Here is a 19,488-nt window from a genome sequence, read left to right on the forward strand (position 1 = left end):
TCTCTTTCTGCAAACATCAGCATGCAGCCAGGTGTTTGGGGGCTAGCTACGTTCAGAAACTGAGGCTGTGTGTGAATATTAACCTTTAATTTGGCTATTTATTTTTAATTGAATGTAGTATAATTCTTATAATATTAATGATTCTACGTAGAAGTAACAAGTTTTAATGCAGTGGCACTGGGTTTAACGGTTACATTCTTATCTACTGCCTTTCTCAGCAAGTTTTAAAAAACATAAATCTTATAATAGATTTCATCATGAATATGTCATTCATGTGAAGCCGTTTATTCTTGGCACACATGCCTCAGTGTGACTGACAGTTCTTCTGGTGGATCACTGTGGGGAGAGCCAATGCTTGACTCTGAGTTAATCAAATCTGATCAGCATGGTGGTTATTGAAACAAGTAATCATGCAGAAAATTTGTTTTCTGCATTGTTTTCTACATTTATCTAAGCTTAGAAGTAAAGTAGATTTGAAATTGTGGGAAATGATTGATGAGAATAATTTATATGGTGGTGGTGGTGGTGGGCTTTGTCTGACACAGGGCTTTTTAAAAATTGTTTTTAAAGTGCATTTATTTATTATTCCATGTTGCCTTCCTGTACAATATTTTTGATTTGTTGTCTCTTTGTATACTTTGCATAACTGCATGGTATTGATCAAGAGTGTAATAACCTTTAAATATAAATATATATATATATACACTACCGGTCAAAAGTTTGGGATCAGTAAGACTTGTAATGTTTTTTAAAGAAGTCTCTTATGCTCATCAAGGTTGCATTTATTTAATCAAAAATACAGAAAAAAGTAATCTTGCAAAATGTTATATAAAATAATGGTTTCTATTTTAATATCCTTTAAAATATAATTTATTTCTGTGATGCAAAGCTGAATTTCCATCAGCCATTACTCCAGTATAAAGTGTCACATGATCCTTAAAATATAATTCTAATATGCTGATTTATTATTAGAATTATCAATGTTGGCAACAGTTGTGCTGCCAAATATTTTTTTGGAAACTGTGATACTTTTTTCAGGATTCTTTGATGAATAAAAAGTTAAAAAGAACAGCATTTATTCAAAATATAAATGTTTTCTATATTTGCTATCACTTCTTAACAATTTAATCAATTATCAATTCAAAAAAAGAAAGAATAAAAATGTACTGACCCCAAACGTTTGAACTGTAGTGTATATTGTTAGAAAAGATTTCTATTTTAAATAAATGCTCTTCTTTTTAACTTTTTATTCATCAAAGAATCCTGAAAAAAGTATCACAGGTTCCAAAAAAATATTAAGCAGCACAACATTTTCCAGCACTGATAATAAATCAGCATATTAGAATGATTTCTGAAGGATCATGTGACCCTTTATACTGGAGTAATGATGCTGAAAATTCAGCTTTGCATCACAGGAATAAATTCGATTTTAATGTGTATTAAAATAGAAAAACGTTTTTACATCATCATAACATTTCACAAAATTATATTTTTCCTTTATTTTTGATCAAATAAATGCAGCCTTGAAGAGCATAAGAAACTCCTGTAGAAAACATTAAAAATCGTTCTGATCCCAAACTTTTGACAGGTAAGTTTATATTTTTGTTACTGTACTAAATAGAAGTCTGGACAAACAGAAAGTATTCAGTCCAGCTCAAATTTAGTATATGCCTTTGTGATTTGAACTAGTTTATGGTTTCACTGTATTCTGCAGAATCAGAACACTTATGTGTACCAAACCCTCCATTTACATCTCAGTAAATGAGTGCTTCTCCGTTGGCTTTATAGAGACAATTTCTTGCGTAGTCTGGCTGTATCCCAGTGGGAGAAGAAAAGTAAGTCATACGGCACACGTGAGAGACCTTCTCTAAGCGAGAGTGTGGCGTCTGCAGATGTAGAGGCAGCTACTGAAGCCAAGCAGCCGGTCTCCAGCTCAACCACCACAGGTGCTGATACCCTTACCTTCTGTTCCTTACAATGTCACACTGTTGTGCAGATTTCTTCCTTTTCAACCGGCTGCGTTCCATCTCTCCACCACTCCACTTCTCTTTTTGTTCTGTTGTTCTCTTCCTCTGCTTGTCTATCTATCTATCTATCTATCTATCTATCTATCTATCTATCTATCTATCTATCTATCTATCTATCTATCTATCTATCTATCTATCTATCTATCAAGACTCCAGTCATGATCCGACATCTTAATCTCTCTGCTTTCCCCTGAACAATGAGGCTTTACTAAACCTGAATGCTTATGAGTGTGTAAGCGTATTTGTGGTCATTTATTTGTCTTGTTTGTGTGTGTCCACTGTCATGAAGAATTACAAGCTAGTCTACACTCTGTATGTCAACTCCTTGAGGTTATTGCACATATACTGTTAATTGCCAAGTCTGGATTGTGCTCTGATTGTTCTAGAGCAAGTTTGTCATGATTATGTAATGTGTCCTGCTGAGATTCATAACTTTCAGCATTCCAACTGTGATGGTTCTGACTGCTTTTTAGAGCTGCACACTTTTAATTATTGCTTGCATGTGGGTCATCTGGTTTACGCCAAGCATAGATAGGAAGTTGCCTAACATGATTATTGTTGTAAGGTTGAGATGATCTTTTTGTGTTCTTCTGGAAAAATTGGTCCTGCAAGGCTGAAAGTCGCTAATTAAGTGTCAGAGAGATGATTGATCGTTATGGAAGCAGAAATGATAGTTGGACAATGGCCTGCATGTATGCAACTGCCAGACCACATCACTGCTGCATCTGAGAAGCTATATTTCATTAGCAGTAAATTAAATGCACTAATAAACTACTGTATGCAGTTGTGGTTTCAAACCTATATAACTTACTTACTTCTGTGGAATACAAAAAAGATACGGTGTTGTTGTTGTTAACGAAAACTAAACTATTAATAAAACTTTTTTTGTTAATTAGAATAAAGGTATGGTAAAATAAATATTACATGGAAAAAAAAGTTTTTTATTTTAGAAGTGTTGTCTTGGCAACTAACTGAAATAACATTATTTTAAGTTGAAACACTAAAATATTAAAACTAAAACTGAAATAAAAATAAATGAAAGCTAAAGGGTTGCATCGAAAATTATTGGTTGTGATCTTCCCACTATTGATGAGATCTATGTTTCACTTTTGCAGAAAAAAGGTTTAACAATCCTGAAAGATCCCTTACATCCAGCCAGACACCTCTTTACGCCTCTTCCTTCAGGCAGACGCCTTAGAGCAATTCAAACTAAGTCTACATGTTTTTTGAACAGCACTTATTGTGGGATTGTTCATGCTCTTAATTCCTCTGGTGTCTATGCATCTGTATTTCACTCCTTATAATTGATAGGACATAGATAGTTGTGTTTGTGTATGTATTTATATATTGTATGTATTTTAATGTTCGTTATTATTGTTGATGAGCTCACCAAGAAAAATTCCAAACAACTAGGGTGTTTGGCAATAAATAAATAAATAAATATATGGTAATTTTTTAATATAAAAAATACATTAAATATGACAAAGGCACATAACACAACAACTAGAACTTAATGTTTTAAAATTAAAACAGAAAACATTCAAATAAAAGCAAATTCAAGCTAAAACAGCACTGTTAACTGTTATGAACTTCCTGTGGCGACTGTGTGATCCTGGTTTAACAAACACATTTTCTCAAACCAAAACTGAGAAGATGTGTAAAGTAGATTAGCAGCATGGACAGGACTGTCTTTTGGATATTAATAGTTTGCTTCATGAGGTGTCACATATTCACAACTGTTATATGAACTTTTGCATGGAATTATGTCAAGTTTTTGTACGGTTTAGGCACTGCTGGATCTTTCTTTGTGAAGTTGTGTTTTTTTCAAGGTTTTCCAATGTGTCTTGCAGGATCTATTAGTGGTCCGGAGTCTCAAGGGGTAAACTTGACCAGGCACACCCTGGAGCAGCCAGAGGACACAACAGCAGCCCACAATGAAGCAGGCAAGAGATTCCATTCCCACCACAACCCTCCGTCTCTGTCATTCTTCATGTCATTCATACTGCCTCTCTGTCTGCCTATGACGTGAACAAACATTGTCTTCCACATACCTACTAAAAAGCTTAGCCAGCCGTCACTCTTAAAGTGCCCCTATTATGCCATTTCGAATATTGCCTTTCATGCAGTGTGTAATGTAGCCGTATGTGATGAATGTAAACTATCTGCAAAGCTGTGAAGCCGACAGTGCACGGTAAATAAAGTTATCGTCTCTCAAATAAAATAATCGACTCTGAATCACCTAAATGAGTCGTCAGGAATTAGAATCCCATTTCCATGATGGCTGCATGACACTGGGTAACACATTTGCATAATGCTAGCCTATATTCTACGTTGTCTGGCCACAAACAACTTGAACCACCATGAAACAGTGTAGCATCTTTTCTCTCTATACATTCTCTCCGGAGCTGTCAGTTCAGTTATGGCAATGGGTGTTTCGTTTCCGACACGCGCTGTACGCAGTAGACCAATAACAAAGGACTGGGCCATCTGACCAATCAGAGCAGAGTAGTCTCACGGAAAGGAGGGGTTTAGAGAAACTGTATCTCAGAACTGCTTTGTACGAATCGTTTACGAATCATTGAGAATTGCAGTGAAATTAAATGTATATTACGAGACAACGAAAGTGTTTTTTGACCTTGCATGCATGTAAACCTGTTGTAGGAGGCTCCCAAAACAATATTAGGAAGGAACCTTAAAAATTGCATAATAGGGGCAGTTTAAACAAGAGTTCAGTTGTATTTCCAAACACTTATGTCGAGCAGACATGGCTTTTTGAGATATTTTGTTTAAATTTAATAAGCAACTATTTTCTTCTACTAAGCATCTATTGACCAATAGGTTTCGTAACCTGGTTTCTGCCCATTGAAAATCTCTGACACTGAGCAATAGTCAAGCACTTCTGTGTGAGGGCTTCTTTGGGAAGTCAAGAACTTTATTTCAAGCAGAAATCTTCAAAGTGGAAATCTTTTAAGAGTGATTCCATCTCTTCCTCTAGTGGCCGTGTTCCAAATGACACAGCCACTAACAGGCCTTTCGTCCAGGGAGTATAAATTAGCTGAAGTAGAGGGCAGAGATGTAAACTGTTTAGATTTTGAGATGGGGATCTCCCCTTTTTTTCAGTTTCCGTTTTGGCTTATTGAGGTTTTAGGCAGTTAGCACTACAATGCTGTTAGACCTCAGCGGAGTTACTGTTGTTCGTCTGCACTGGGTTACTGAAGCTAGAGGATGGTAGCATGTGGGAACAACATAATCTGTGCTTGCACTAGGCATTTTGAAGGTAGGATGTCTCTTTTAGCCTGCAGCTGTTATTCTGAAAGAAAGATTATTGCTTAACTACAGTGTAGGTGGCAACACTATTATGCTGCATACTTTACTTTCTAGGAATTCACAATATAACAATTCTAACCAACATCAATAAGCAGATTACTTTTCATGTTATGACCGAAAACTGATACATGGCCGATATTAAAATCCTGTACTATTTTGTGTAGAATTTTAAATAAATTGAATGTAAAACAATAAAAACTTAAATCAGTCATTGTAAATGCTACAAATGATGCTACAAATTACAAGTTAATGAGCACGCACAATTATATATTCAGTATAATCTATGTATATATTCAATGTAGCATTTTTTGTTTGCTTTTTAATACTCATTTATTTTAGACATGTAACAATGTTTATTATAGTACTACCATAATACGCCTTTTCATCAGTAGTCCATTGACTGCAGATGAAATTTATCTCTGTAGATAATTCTTGGCCAGTCATGTCCATTGTCTATGTTAAATAAAATACTAAATACATAAACAAATATTCAATATCGACCAATACTGATAAATAATAATACAAAAAACACCAGTAATCTATACTGTATGGTACTGATATATTGTGTATACCTAATATTTTTCCTTCAGCACATATTTTTATGGTTCCTCTAGAGGGCGGTTTGCAGCATCAGGGCAGTGCAGCGGAAGAGCACAGCACCCTCTCTAATGACAGGAAGTTCATGCTGGATATGCTCTACTCCAAAAACAACAACTCTTCTGGAGGCCTAAAAAGTCCTAGTCTGGAAAGTGCACTTGAGGACCATGGGATCACCAATATGGCCGGACGGCTCTCGAGACTGCAGTCTCACACTTCTCAGCCCACAGAGGACACATCCAGGCGGGCGGAGCTGGAGAGCCTTGAAGGCACTGCCCAGGCCGCTCGTGCCAGGCTAGCGGAGGGACAGAACAAGAAGCTGCATCCACAATACAGTATTGAAGTTGAGACTCATTCACAGAGTTTAGAGAAGACAATGATGACGCCATTATCCAGGGGTAGTCAGGATGCCTGGGAGAAGCTGCAGCCCAGCTCCAGACCCCTGCGGATTAAAGATCTTGACTTCTCCGATCTGATGGATGAGGAGGATATCGATGTGCTGGATATAGACACTTTTGACACCGGCTTGCCTAATGGAGTACCGCCACCACCTCCTCCAGTGCCAGGACTGGGCTTAGCTCCCCCACCGCCGCCACCGCCTCCTCCTCCTCCTGGACCTGCTAGTCTGGCTCCACCCCCTCCTCTTCCACCTCCTCCTGGAGGTTTGAGTGTGCCTCCTCCTCCTCCAGGACTCCTCCCTCCGTCCCTGTCTCAAGGAAATGATCCGGCTTTTCTAAATAAACGGAAAACGGTCAAGCTGTTCTGGAAGGAGCTTAAGCAGCCCGATAGCCCCAGGAAGTGCAAGTTTGGGCGGGGCACAGTTTGGGCTTCACTTGATAAGGTTGCAGTCGATAAAGCTAAGCTGGAGCACCTGTTTGAGTCCAAAGGAAAGGATCTTCCAGTAGCAAAGGTGCGACAGGCTAACATTTTTTCCCATGATATTTAAATTCTTTAATAAGAATTATTATTATTATTATTATTAGTTTTTATTTTTACAAATTTATCCTTGCACATTTGTATGTAAATACAGTGAAGATCTACAATCTTATGCATCTTATACATACAGGTACAAGTAACAAATAGAGTATATGTATGCCAGACAACACAAACCGGCAAACTTGTTTAAGAATAAACTATTCAGAGTTACACAAAAAATTACCATTTACCAATTTACTAAAGCCATTTAACTATTAAAGGATGATAGGTCACCTCGCTGGGGGAATGCTGCTATTGAATATATGGATGAATAAATGTTAAAGCTACAATTTTTTTTATAGTAAGCAAGCAAGCAAATGTTATTTATATAGCGCATTTATAAACAACAGATGCAGCCCCAAAGTGCTTTACAACATAAACAAAACAAAAAAACATAATTAAAATCAACATTTAAGATTACATACAACAAACAGTTTATTCAAAATCTAACTAAAAAAATAAGTTATAAAGTAAGACTTAAAGGTGGCAACTGATGAAACTGACCTCACGTGGAACCTACCACAGAAAAAGCATGATCTCCTTTGCTTTTAAAGTTCCCTCTCAGTAATTTTAAATCAAGTTTATCCATTAATTTTTTTATCAGTTTTTTTTTATGGCCAGTGCATGCTATAAATGGTTTTATCCTATTCCTACAGAAAGGTGCTGAGACCAAGAAAGCAGCAATTTTAGTGCTTGATCCTAAGAGGAGCAATGCCATCAACATCGGCATGACTGTTTTGCCTGCTATACATGTCATCAAAAGTGCCATCCTCACCTTTGATGAGTTTGCCATCAGTAAAGAGGGCATTGAGGTAATGTAGCACTAGCATCCACCAGGGGGCAGTAGTAGCTCATTTAATTTGTTTAAAGGGATAGTTCACCCAAAAAAATGAAAATTCTGTTATAAATTACTCATCCTCATGTTGTTCCAAACTTGTAAGATCTTCTTTCATCTTCGGAACATAAATTAAGATATTTTTAAATGTCTTAAAGGACTTACAGGTTCAGATCAACACGAGGATGAGTAATTTATGACAGAATTTTTGGTGAACCATCCCTTTAAACATTCCCTCATTTATATATTAAACATAAATATCAGACAATTTATTTCTTTTTCTTTCTTTTTATAATTCATGTGAATTTAATAAAGATTCAGATGATTAATTTTTACAGTACAAATCTGATGCAAAATATCCTCTGCTTCCATCCACCTGTAGAAAATCCTGACCATGACTCCAACAGATGAAGAGAAACAGAAGATTCAGGAGGCACAGCTGGCTAACCCTGATATACCGCTGGGTACAGCAGAGCAGTTTCTGCTCACTCTCTCCTCCATCAGTGGCCTTACGGCCAGATTACAGCTCTGGGCCTTTAAACTGAACTATGAGACCCTGGAGAAGGTCAGAGCCCTATGACAATAAATCCTCTTTTTATACTAAGTTTCCTCCAGTAGCATGACCATAATAAAATATGAGCTAAACAGTTATATGTTGGTATGCGTTTGCTACTATATGTTAGTACTAGTCTAAGTTAATTGCCATGCAGAGGTGGTCATTTAATACTCCATAACAGTCCTGTTAAAATAAAGTTTTAATTATCCATTTTTAGCTAAAAATAACGTATCTATTTTCTAAAAAGTAATTGATTCCTGTGATGGCGAAGCTGAATTTTTCAGCAGCCATTGCTTAATATTTTTTGGAAACTGCAATAAATTTTATATCAGTATTTGATGAATAGAAAGTTCAAAATAACAGATTTTTTAAACTTTCACTTATGATCGTTCAAATGCGGAGTTTTGCACATCGTGTGTGTGTGTGTGTGTGTGTGTGCTCGCGATTATGGTAAGGGGCGTTACATTTCCGACGAGTGCTTGTGGTGTTCGGCCAATCACAATGCACTGGGTCAGCTGGCCAATCAGAGCAGACTGCGCTTGTCGGAAGGAGGGACTTTGTAGAAAACGAAGCGTTTGAGAGAGGCGGGGCATAGAGGACCTACAATAATGTACAGTATTTGAAAAATAATGTGTTTTTTGAACATTAAAGCATGTCAACATATTCTGTTACACCAAATACACCAAATAATGATATTTAAAAAAGCATCATATGACCTTTTTAATGTCGTTCAAAAACAAAATAAAAGCCTGACCCCAAACGTTCGGTAATGTATTTGTAAGCATTAGATTATTATTATTATCATTATATATATTTTTTCATATATATAAATCTGATTCCCACTGTGAATTCTGATTGGATGAGCTGCATTTGGAGCGGTTGTAATAACTGCTCATATACACACCTAATGCTGCATTGCTTGGCACCCTAAAGATATACAGGTAATGGATTATATTCATTGGTCAAAGCATTGTTTACCCCTATTATAATTAATATATGTAACTGTCTATAGAACACTGGTGTATTTTGTCACAATTTAAGCCTTCAATTCATAGCCCTGGTGTGTTTCAGTACTGCATTCTGTCTGATCATTATACTCTAGCTCTGACAGTAGGAATTTAGTCATTTTAGGCTTCTTCAATTGAGTTCTGCCGACCTTGATTGGTAATGACTTTGTGTTTAGTGGGGCTTTCATTACCAAACATTCATTCACAATCTCTCTCTTTCTCTCTCATTTTTCTATCCATCGCACATGAATGTTGCAGGAGATTGCAGAGCCTCTTTTTGACCTGAAACTGGGTATGGAACAACTTGCCAAGAACAAAACCTTCAAGCGTGTCCTAGCAACACTACTGGCCATTGGAAACTTCCTTAATAGCTCCAATGTAAGTGCTCCATCTCCTCCGCAGTGAGTCCTAGGAGCAGAGTTACCTTTACAGCACCTGTATTAAGCGCATGTGCGCCAATCTGAAGCTTGATGAACACATGTGATTAATCAGAGCAGCTCTGTGTGCTAATGTCTTGATCATATCTTATCTTCGACAAGACAAAAGCAAAAGATTAAGACCCTGCATGGCACGTTTTCTGTGCTGACCTCTTGAACTCTGCATTTAATAACTGTTCAGAGCATGATGTCCTTTCATTTGTGCCACTCGATTTAATGAGTAGCTGTCTTAATATTCTTTTCCCCACCAGTTTCCAACAAAGTTAATGTAGTAGTTCATTGAACATCACATAATGACTTTAATTGTCACTTCTTGTCTCTCTGGCAGGCAAAGGGCTTTGAGCTCAGTTATTTGGAGAAGGTTACTGAGGTGAAGGACACAGTACACAGGCAGTCTCTGCTTCATCATACCTGCAATTTTGTGGTGGAAAACTACCCAGATGCGACAGACCTTTACTCTGAGATCTCATCAATCACACGCTCTGCTAAAGTAAGTGACTCAGATGCTTCTTTATATCCATTTTTGATTCCTTTGTTCTGTTTGTCTTACCTTTTAGATACAACCATGTTCAACACTATTTATTCATTTTAGGCTTTTATAGTAGCCGTTTGTTTTCTTCAGCACATCTTGTAAAAGTTGCCATTGTCATTAATGAATAAACTGCTGTGTACATTTTCTGTTCTGTTTCTCCTTTTGAAGGTAACTATGTCAATAACACTGTTTATCTTCATAATTTAACACTACCTCCTCTCTTTTCCCACAGGTGGATTTTGAGCAGTTGTCTGAAAACCTTATTCAGCTGGAGAGAAAATGCAAAGCATCTTGGGACAACCTTAAAGTAATGGCCAAACACGAAACTAAACCTAACTTGAAAAACAAAATGACAGAATTTCTGAAGGACTGTACTGAAAGGATCATCATCCTGAAAGTAGTGCACAGACGCATTATTAATAGGTAACACACACACAAAAAAACTCACTGTAATCCATTTTATACTTCAACATGATAAACCAAAAGATACCAACTTCATTTGGATGCTTCCCATAAGTTGATGAGCATGAATGACTGTGCCTAATTTTTTAATTAGGCTGAAGTGGAGCATACAGTATATTAACTTCTACTTCCTTCACATTGCAGGTTTCATTCTTTCTTGCTGTACTTGGGTCAGCCCTCCTACTCAGTGCGGGACACTAAAGTAACTCAATTCTGTAAGATCATCAGTGAGTTTGCCCTGGAGTACCGCACCACCCAAGAGAGAGTCCTCACCCAGAAACGCAAACGTGCCGTCCACCGGGAGCGCACCAAGACCCGGGGCAAGCTGATCACAGAGGTGTGGAATGGTAGCTCTTGAGGAAAATCATGAACTTAAAATGCATGTACTCTCATTTTATTTCACTAATCGTATACCATCATGCATAATGTTTTAGTCTTTTTGAAATAATTTTTAGAACTATTTTAATGATTATTGCTCATTTACTTCCAATTTACAGTTATGGCCTTAAGTTTACACACATCTTGTAGAATCTGAAAAAAGTTAGTAAGTTGAACAAATTAACAGGAATAATAATAATATAAAAAAAATTATAATAATAATGTTTTTTTTATATACTCTGTTAAAAAGTTTACATATGCTTGATTCTTAATGCTGTGTGATTTTTCCTGGATGAGTCACGGCTTTTATATTTTGTGATAGTTGTTCATGAGTCCCTTGGTTGTCCAGAGCTGTTGAACTGCCCACTGATCTTCAGAAAAATCCTCCTGGAGTAAAACATTTTTTGAATACGATGATTAGAGTAAAGTGTACTTATTTTGTGTGGCTTCTGTTGGGCAGTACTAAATGGAAAAAATATGCTCTTTAAACAAAATAAGAGAATATTTTACATCTTCATCATTTCAGTGCCATCAAGGTCATTGCTAGACAAAACCCAGACCATGGTCCAGACCCAACTATGGTCCACCTCTGAACACTCAATACTATAAAGATCAAGCATTTAGCTGGCCCACCACGTCACAAGGCCTGGGACAATTTTCTCAGTTGTCCTCCCCCTGACATCAGCCATGATCGACATTATGCCACAAATGTTGTCAATACAGCTAAAATGGTATTGAACTCAGATTGTTCATTTAAAGGAATGAACCATTTCATGGCCCTGTCCACAAACCCCACTGTATCACCTCAATTGTCAATTTAGTAGACTGAGGAAAAAAACATTACCAATAACTAATTGTACTATCTTTTTTTCTCACAGACCTTTCTCTCTCATTTTTCTATCCATCGCACATGAATGTTGCAGGAGATTGCAGAGCCTCTTTTTGACCTGAAACTGGGTATGGAACAACTTGCCAAGAACAAAACCTTCAAGCGTGTCCTAGCAACACTACTGGCCATTGGAAACTTCCTTAATAGCTCCAATGTAAGTGCTCCATCTCCTCCGCAGTGAGTCCTAGGAGCAGAGTTACCTTTACAGCACCTGTATTAAGCGCATGTGCGCCAATCTGAAGCTTGATGAACACATGTGATTAATCAGAGCAGCTCTGTGTGCTAATGTCTTGATCATATCTTATCTTCGACAAGACAAAAGCAAAAGATTAAGACCCTGCATGGCACGTTTTCTGTGCTGACCTCTTGAACTCTGCATTTAATAACTGTTCAGAGCATGATGTCCTTTCATTTGTGCCACTCGATTTAATGAGTAGCTGTCTTAATATTCTTTTCCCCACCAGTTTCCAACAAAGTTAATGTAGTAGTTCATTGAACATCACATAATGACTTTAATTGTCACTTCTTGTCTCTCTGGCAGGCAAAGGGCTTTGAGCTCAGTTATTTGGAGAAGGTTACTGAGGTGAAGGACACAGTACACAGGCAGTCTCTGCTTCATCATACCTGCAATTTTGTGGTGGAAAACTACCCAGATACGACAGACCTTTACTCTGAGATCCCTGCTAACACACGCTCTGCTAAAGTAGGTGACTCAGACGCTTTATATGCATTTTTCATTTCTTTGTTCTGTTTGTCTTACCTTTTAGATACAACCATGTTCAACACTATTTATTCATTTTAGGCTTTTATAGTAGCCGTTTGTTTTCTTCAGCACATCTTGTAAAAGTTGCCATTGTCATTAATGAATAAACTGCTGTGTACATTTTCTGTTCTGTTTCTCCTTTTGAAGGTAACTATGTCAATAACACTGTTTATCTTCATAATTTAACACTACCTCCTCTCTTTTCCCACAGGTGGATTTTGAGCAGTTGTCTGAAAACCTTATTCAGCTGGAGAGAAAATGCAAAGCATCTTGGGACAACCTTAAAGTAATGGCCAAACACGAAACTAAACCTAACTTGAAAAACAAAATGACAGAATTTCTGAAGGACTGTACTGAAAGGATCATCATCCTGAAAGTAGTGCACAGACGCATTATTAATAGGTAACACACACACAAAAAAACTCACTGTAATCCATTTTATACTTCAACATGATAAACCAAAAGATACCAACTTCATTTGGATGCTTCCCATAAGTTGATGAGCATGAATGACTGTGCCTAATTTTTTAATTAGGCTGAAGTGGAGCATACAGTATATTAACTTCTACTTCCTTCACATTGCAGGTTTCATTCTTTCTTGCTGTACTTGGGTCAGCCCTCCTACTCAGTGCGGGACACTAAAGTAACTCAATTCTGTAAGATCATCAGTGAGTTTGCCCTGGAGTACCGCACCACCCAAGAGAGAGTCCTCACCCAGAAACGCAAACGTGCCGTCCACCGGGAGCGCACCAAGACCCGGGGCAAGCTGATCACAGAGGTGTGGAATGGTAGCTCTTGAGGAAAATCATGAACTTAAAATGCATGTACTCTCATTTTATTTCACTAATCGTATACCATCATGCATAATGTTTTAGTCTTTTTGAAATAATTTTTAGAACTATTTTAATGATTATTGCTCATTTACTTCCAATTTACAGTTATGGCCTTAAGTTTACACACATCTTGTAGAATCTGAAAAAAGTTAGTAAGTTGAACAAATTAACAGGAATAATAATAATATAAAAAAAATTATAATAATAATGTTTTTTTTATATACTCTGTTAAAAAGTTTACATATGCTTGATTCTTAATGCTGTGTGATTTTTCCTGGATGAGTCACGGCTTTTATATTTTGTGATAGTTGTTCATGAGTCCCTTGGTTGTCCAGAGCTGTTGAACTGCCCACTGATCTTCAGAAAAATCCTCCTGGAGTAAAACATTTTTTGAATACGATGATTAGAGTAAAGTGTACTTATTTTGTGTGGCTTCTGTTGGGCAGTACTAAATGGAAAAAATATGCTCTTTAAACAAAATAAGAGAATATTTCACATCTTCATCATTTCAGTGCCATCAAGGTCATTGCTAGACAAAACCTAGACCATGGTCCAGACCCAACTATGGTCCACCTCTGAACACTCAATACTATAAAGATCAAGCATTTAGCTGGCCCACCACGTCACAAGGCCTGGGACAATTTTCTCAGTTGTCCTCCCCCTGACATCAGCCCTGATCGACATTATGCCACAAATGTTGTCAATACAGCTAAAATGGTATTGAACTCAGATTGTTCATTTAAAGGAATGAACCATTTCATGGCCCTGTCCACAAACCCCACTGTATCACCTCAATTGTCAATTTAGTAGACTGAGGAAAAAAACATTACCAATAACTAATTGTACTATCTTTTTTTCTCACAGACCGAGAAGTTTTCTGGAGCAGTTCCACAGCTGTCTCTGGAGGACAACCCATCCCTGGTTTCTTCAACAATAGAATCAGAGCCAGCCCAAGAGGAGCATGAGAACATGAAAAACCTGCTCATCGCCAACAATGACAACAGCAAGCTGCGCAGGAGCCGTGCTGTACGAAGTAAGATACCACAACAACGCAAATCCAGGTGTAGCAGTTTAGAGCAGTGTTAGTCCTCCTGCTTGGACCCAACCTTCCTTTAGAATTTAGTTCCATCCCTTCTCTCGCACACCTGGTTTAGTTGATCCAGATTTGTTTAATTACAGTCACAGAAGTAACATCTGCAGGAAGGTAGATCTCCAGAAGCAGAACTAAGGGCTCCAGTTTCAATAAAAACAATTCAGTTATCAAACACAGATGTAGCTCGGTGTGCTTGTTTTTTATTTTTTCATTTTGCCTTTTTAAAATGTCATATATTGCAATTGTTTGGATGATTATGATGATGATGATTACCATTATTATTATTATTATTTAAGTTTTGTTGTTTATCAATTTGGGGATCTTTTATAGAGATTCTTAGCACTGGTGGTGACACTTCTCCAATTTCACCAACCCTTCAGTTAAGTCATGAAGGTACAGCATTTGGAGCATGGATGTGTGCAACGATAAAGCAATTGTGCAGCTTTTAATATATGGTAAAACTTTGTAATTAATGAGAGCATTAAGGCTGGGTAATTTGATCTCACAGAGGGGCCTTATGACTCTGACAGCGCTCCTACTTCACCAGTAGAGAGCCAATCAGCACAGGATGATGATGATGATGAAGGTAGAGCTACTGCACAGGCTGCATGGAGTGGGTTTGCTCAACTAACAGATTTATTATGAACTAAATTGATTTTCGAGGGCTGTCAAGACAGACAAAGGAAAAACCTGGATGAATAAGCCATTGATTCAAACTTTGCACCCAAACTGTATATTTGCCTGAATATCTGTGAATCTTTTACAAATGACTGATTTTCATCAGCTTGCTGAGAAGTAATACCAGCCTCATTCATTTTAACGCTTCCTTTGAAAGATCTTGGACTGATTTTTAAAGGAATTAAGCAAAGTAATGATTGATCTAATGTCATTTCTACACAGGTTTAGGCAGGGTTAGTACAAACATGTCTGTAGCCAAAGAGGACAGCGCCAGCTCACAGGACGATGCCACAGATGAGATCATGGATCGTCTGGTTAAGTCTGTCACCCAAAATCCCACAGAGAGGGCGTCTAGTCCAAAAACACGGAAACGCTCACGGCTTAACAGAAAATCATGTAAGTACATTTAGACTGTCAACGCATGTTTTATTTCTTGTTTTTGAACACTGAACTACATAACTAGTTCTGAGGGTTGTTTTAGCCCTAAACCTGGGGAATGAGATTAAGGATTTAGTCACTGTTTGCATTCAACACTATCTGTGTACAAAACACAATGTAATCTGGCTTCAACCATTGCTTAACTTTCAAAAGCCCCTAAATCTCCCTGTCAGATCCATATCGTGCCACCTCTTTACTTCTGCTTGTTCCGAATTCAACTGCCAGACATCTCAGAAATCGACACCACAAAGAGCCTTTTGTAGGGCATTCTTGCAACTGTACTTTTAAAAATGGAAACTGAAAGCACACAAACCTCCAAACCTGAAAAATAATCTATACAGCGGAGACTTTTTAGGTTTACTTACAATATGCTGAAGCTGTCTATGGTATGTCTTAAAGCGCAGTCGATTTACCATTGTTTGGCACATTTTCGAAATCCAGTCATTTCTATAGGAATAGTAATTCACGAAATTGGGAATTTAACATGAGGGAAAGATTTCAGCATGCAGACTTTGCAACAGGGTTCAGGTTGGTAATGCGAGTTTGCCATGTTGACCTACAGATAGCTGCTTGGTTTGAAAGTGACTTCTGTGTGAGAGGTGCTTCATACATCACTACATTATTGACAATGGACACTTTTTGCCCACAAAATTTTGCTAAATATTTGCTAATTTATCTGCAGCTTCACCTTTATTATTTACATTTATACATTTGGTAGATGCTTTTATTTAAAGTGACTTACATTGCATTCAAGGTACACTTTTATTAGTTCTTGTGAATCAAACCCATGACCTTGGTGTTGCTAGCGCCTTGCTCTACTGTTTGAACTACAGGAAAGCTTTACCTTTTCCATTCCAGAGCAGTTTAGTTCATCAAAGACAGACAGTCTTTATACATGTGCAAATAGTTTATGCATTATTTAGATTGTTTGACACTGAGTTACGTTTTTTATATTATAGTATATCATACAGTGTTGTGGTTTTAATGGTGTGATGTTTGTGTTGCAGTGCGGAGGACTCTGAAGAGTGGGCTGAGTGTGGATGTGGTGCAGGCCCTTGGCCTCGGCAGTACTAATGGGAAGGTCTGAAGCTGTTAGTTCTCATGTGGGGGAAACTGTAGCAAGGCAGCAATGAGGCCATAAGGAGAGCTGCATTAATGACAGGAAGATCTGTGATGAAGGGATCTTCGTTGACATTTTGTGGGATGCCTGCAACTAAATCTTATCTGCCAATCTGAACAACTCAATCATGTACTTCCAGCTGAAATACAAACAGCTGCATTACTATACAGAGACCTGAAGTGTGCGCATGATGTCCGTTAGACATATCATGATTTGATTGGTACAAACTTTAATGGCACAGTATTAAATAACAGCCCATGTTTCCCGATGGAGAATAGCTGCATATAATATGATCCAGTGACATGAAATGCTATATAGTTTGACCAGATGCACATATTATTTTGTATAGAGCCTTAGATTGCATAGATTGGAGCACAATTTATCAAAGAGATGTATCTAAGGGTTTGAAAGGTTTTAAGTTAATACTGAATTTTTTAAAAGACAAAACTTTTCTATTTTAGCCATATCTGTTAGAATGGCTCAGCTCAAAGTTAGGATCATGGAAGCCCGTAATTGAGATCAGTGCAATAGGGTTACTCAAACACACTGGTTTCCTGTGCCCATTAATGAAGCTGAACCCTGGAATAAACGGCACTGTCAGTTATGATTAACCATTGAAAACTCTTTAGTTTTGGACCGGGTTTAATTTGTGTCTGGAAAGCTGACCCATGTGCACCTGGGTGATGTTCAACTGGATATCCTGACTACCAAGGAGATCTCGATTAGAGAGGACCATAAACTAGATCACATGTTTGTTTTTCTTTTATTAATCACAGAGCTCTCTTGGTAGGCTTGTGGATGCTACAACACAGCCCTGTATTCTGCTGTATCACATTTCTGTCCTGATATTTATTTTTGTGCTGTTTTTGACGAGTTCAAGTTTAACCTTTTTAGTTATACCATTGTTATGGTGTTAAATGTGCATGGATGGACCACTCTGTTTCTTGCTGAAGAGAAGTGTTGCATTAAAGACACAACATTGCTGTAGCATAAAAAAAAAAAAACCGTTACAAGCACATATTTTAAGAATTTTCTTGGTATTGCTTTTTTGCACAGGGGGTTATGCTGTAGGAATTTAGAGTCACTATGAATCACTGTTGTTTTATGTATGACCTTATTACCTGTCTGCATGGGTGCATGTGTTCTTCACTCTGAATGTATCACTATTAGTGTCCCAGTGCTGTACGTCCCCGTCACCACTCGACACCTGCACAAAATAGTTGGCAAGTACAGTGCTTCTGTTAGACATTATATTCCGTCTCAGAATTGTTTCACATTGCCATGTTGGCCTTGAATCCAAAGACAAAGCTTTGTTTAAAATGAAATGAAATTAAATGTTTTATTAGACTTCTTTCCCTGTTTTATTATTGCCAGAAATTCTTCATTGTTTTGTCCTCCTGGGGGCGCATGCGTCTTTTTCATTCATTTGACAGCTACAATCATAATTTTGTCATCTATTATTTAGAATATACTGCGTAAATGGTTAAATCGACTTGTCGATTATTCTATAAAAAACAAATATATTTCTCCATAATGTACTTTTTCGTGGCACGTAGAAATAGGCTGATAATGCGAGTTTTTAATGCACTTAATATTGTGATGAGGATGATGGGTGACGGCTCTTAAATAGGACCTCCTCGTGCACGACCGAATCACGTGTCCTATACGCCAGCGTAGCATACGCGAGTTACCGGCAAGTGGAGTGTGTGTGTTGATGTTGTAAACCGGTAACGGGGCGTCCCGCGGAGGGCTTGCCATCGCAACAGGAGTGTATGAAAGAAATGAAGATGACACGCCGGAAAGATGCGGGGCTTGAGTTTGCTCCTGTTCATAACTGTGGCTAGTGATGTGACAGGAGCATCGCTGCCGCCAGAGCTGGAGGTAACGTTAAGCGCCGCAGCTGCCGTCACATCCCCCGTCGCCTCGCGCTATGTTCCTGAAGAGTACGGACATCCCGGGAGGACCAATACTATCCAGCTGCTGACCCGCAGCACAGCAGTTTCAGAACCACAGCCACAGAACTGCAGTCACAGAACCGGAAGTGAGGGGCGGAGCTTACTTTTTTTTTTTACATAGTAGCGCCACCCTACGGTTTTAAGAGGTAATTTGCTTTTATTACACACGATACGTCATACTTTATGCATGTATGCATTTTATAATGACATATTAAGCATTTTATAAACATTAATCTTGTGTAATTTAGTTGTAGACCTATACAGTTATTAGTTTCATTGTATTATGCAAGTTATTTCCTGTTTGTGATATTAAAAATAATGTTTGAAACTTCTGGGCATTTGATATGAAATATACTTTAATACACAAGATTCAAAATAAATGTTTACTCGCATGCATCATACATTTTTCTATATGAAAACTAAAACATTTCAATAAAACACACACACACACACACACACAGCAGCATGATTTTAAAAGTACCAATCCAAATGTACACAATAATTAAATTGAAGTTTATAAAATGAACAATTCACTATTAAGCCCATTTTGTCATGACAATCCTGCATGAAAACTTACAAAATGAAC

The 19,488-nt window shown here is 37.6% G+C and overlaps 2 protein-coding genes across 6 annotated transcripts in view; both read left to right on the forward strand.

Moving 5' to 3' along the window:
* LOC107553095 (FH1/FH2 domain-containing protein 1-like) overlaps nucleotides 1–18,435 on the forward strand; it is a 58,807-nt gene extending 40,372 nt beyond the window's left edge. For 4 of the 5 annotated variants that reach the window (XM_016235208.1, XM_016235209.1, XM_016235211.1 and 1 more), the window contains 12 exons: nucleotides 1,789–1,946; nucleotides 3,878–3,970; nucleotides 5,969–6,861; nucleotides 7,583–7,738; nucleotides 8,144–8,326; nucleotides 9,583–9,702; nucleotides 10,090–10,251; nucleotides 10,526–10,716; nucleotides 10,900–11,092; nucleotides 14,483–14,651; nucleotides 15,612–15,785; nucleotides 16,835–18,435. In XM_016235208.1, coding sequence (XP_016090694.1) covers nucleotides 1,789–1,946; nucleotides 3,878–3,970; nucleotides 5,969–6,861; nucleotides 7,583–7,738; nucleotides 8,144–8,326; nucleotides 9,583–9,702; nucleotides 10,090–10,251; nucleotides 10,526–10,716; nucleotides 10,900–11,092; nucleotides 14,483–14,651; nucleotides 15,612–15,785; nucleotides 16,835–16,914 — 2,572 coding nt within the window. In that variant the 3' untranslated portion in view covers nucleotides 16,915–18,435. The other variant, XM_016235210.1, reaches the window with a different exon arrangement.
* A 315-nt stretch (nucleotides 18,436–18,750) lies between these two features.
* LOC107553066 (sodium/hydrogen exchanger 5-like) overlaps nucleotides 18,751–19,488 on the forward strand; it is a 19,952-nt gene continuing 19,214 nt past the window's right edge. Inside the window, 1 exon segment of the mRNA XM_016235154.1 lies at nucleotides 18,751–18,988. Within this exon segment, the coding sequence (XP_016090640.1) occupies nucleotides 18,751–18,988 (238 nt within the window).

This window comes from Sinocyclocheilus grahami, unplaced genomic scaffold (genome assembly GCF_001515645.1).
Source record: "Sinocyclocheilus grahami isolate Dianchi unplaced genomic scaffold, SAMN03320097.WGS_v1.1 scaffold464.1, whole genome shotgun sequence".
Lineage (NCBI taxonomy): Eukaryota > Metazoa > Chordata > Actinopteri > Cypriniformes > Cyprinidae > Sinocyclocheilus > Sinocyclocheilus grahami.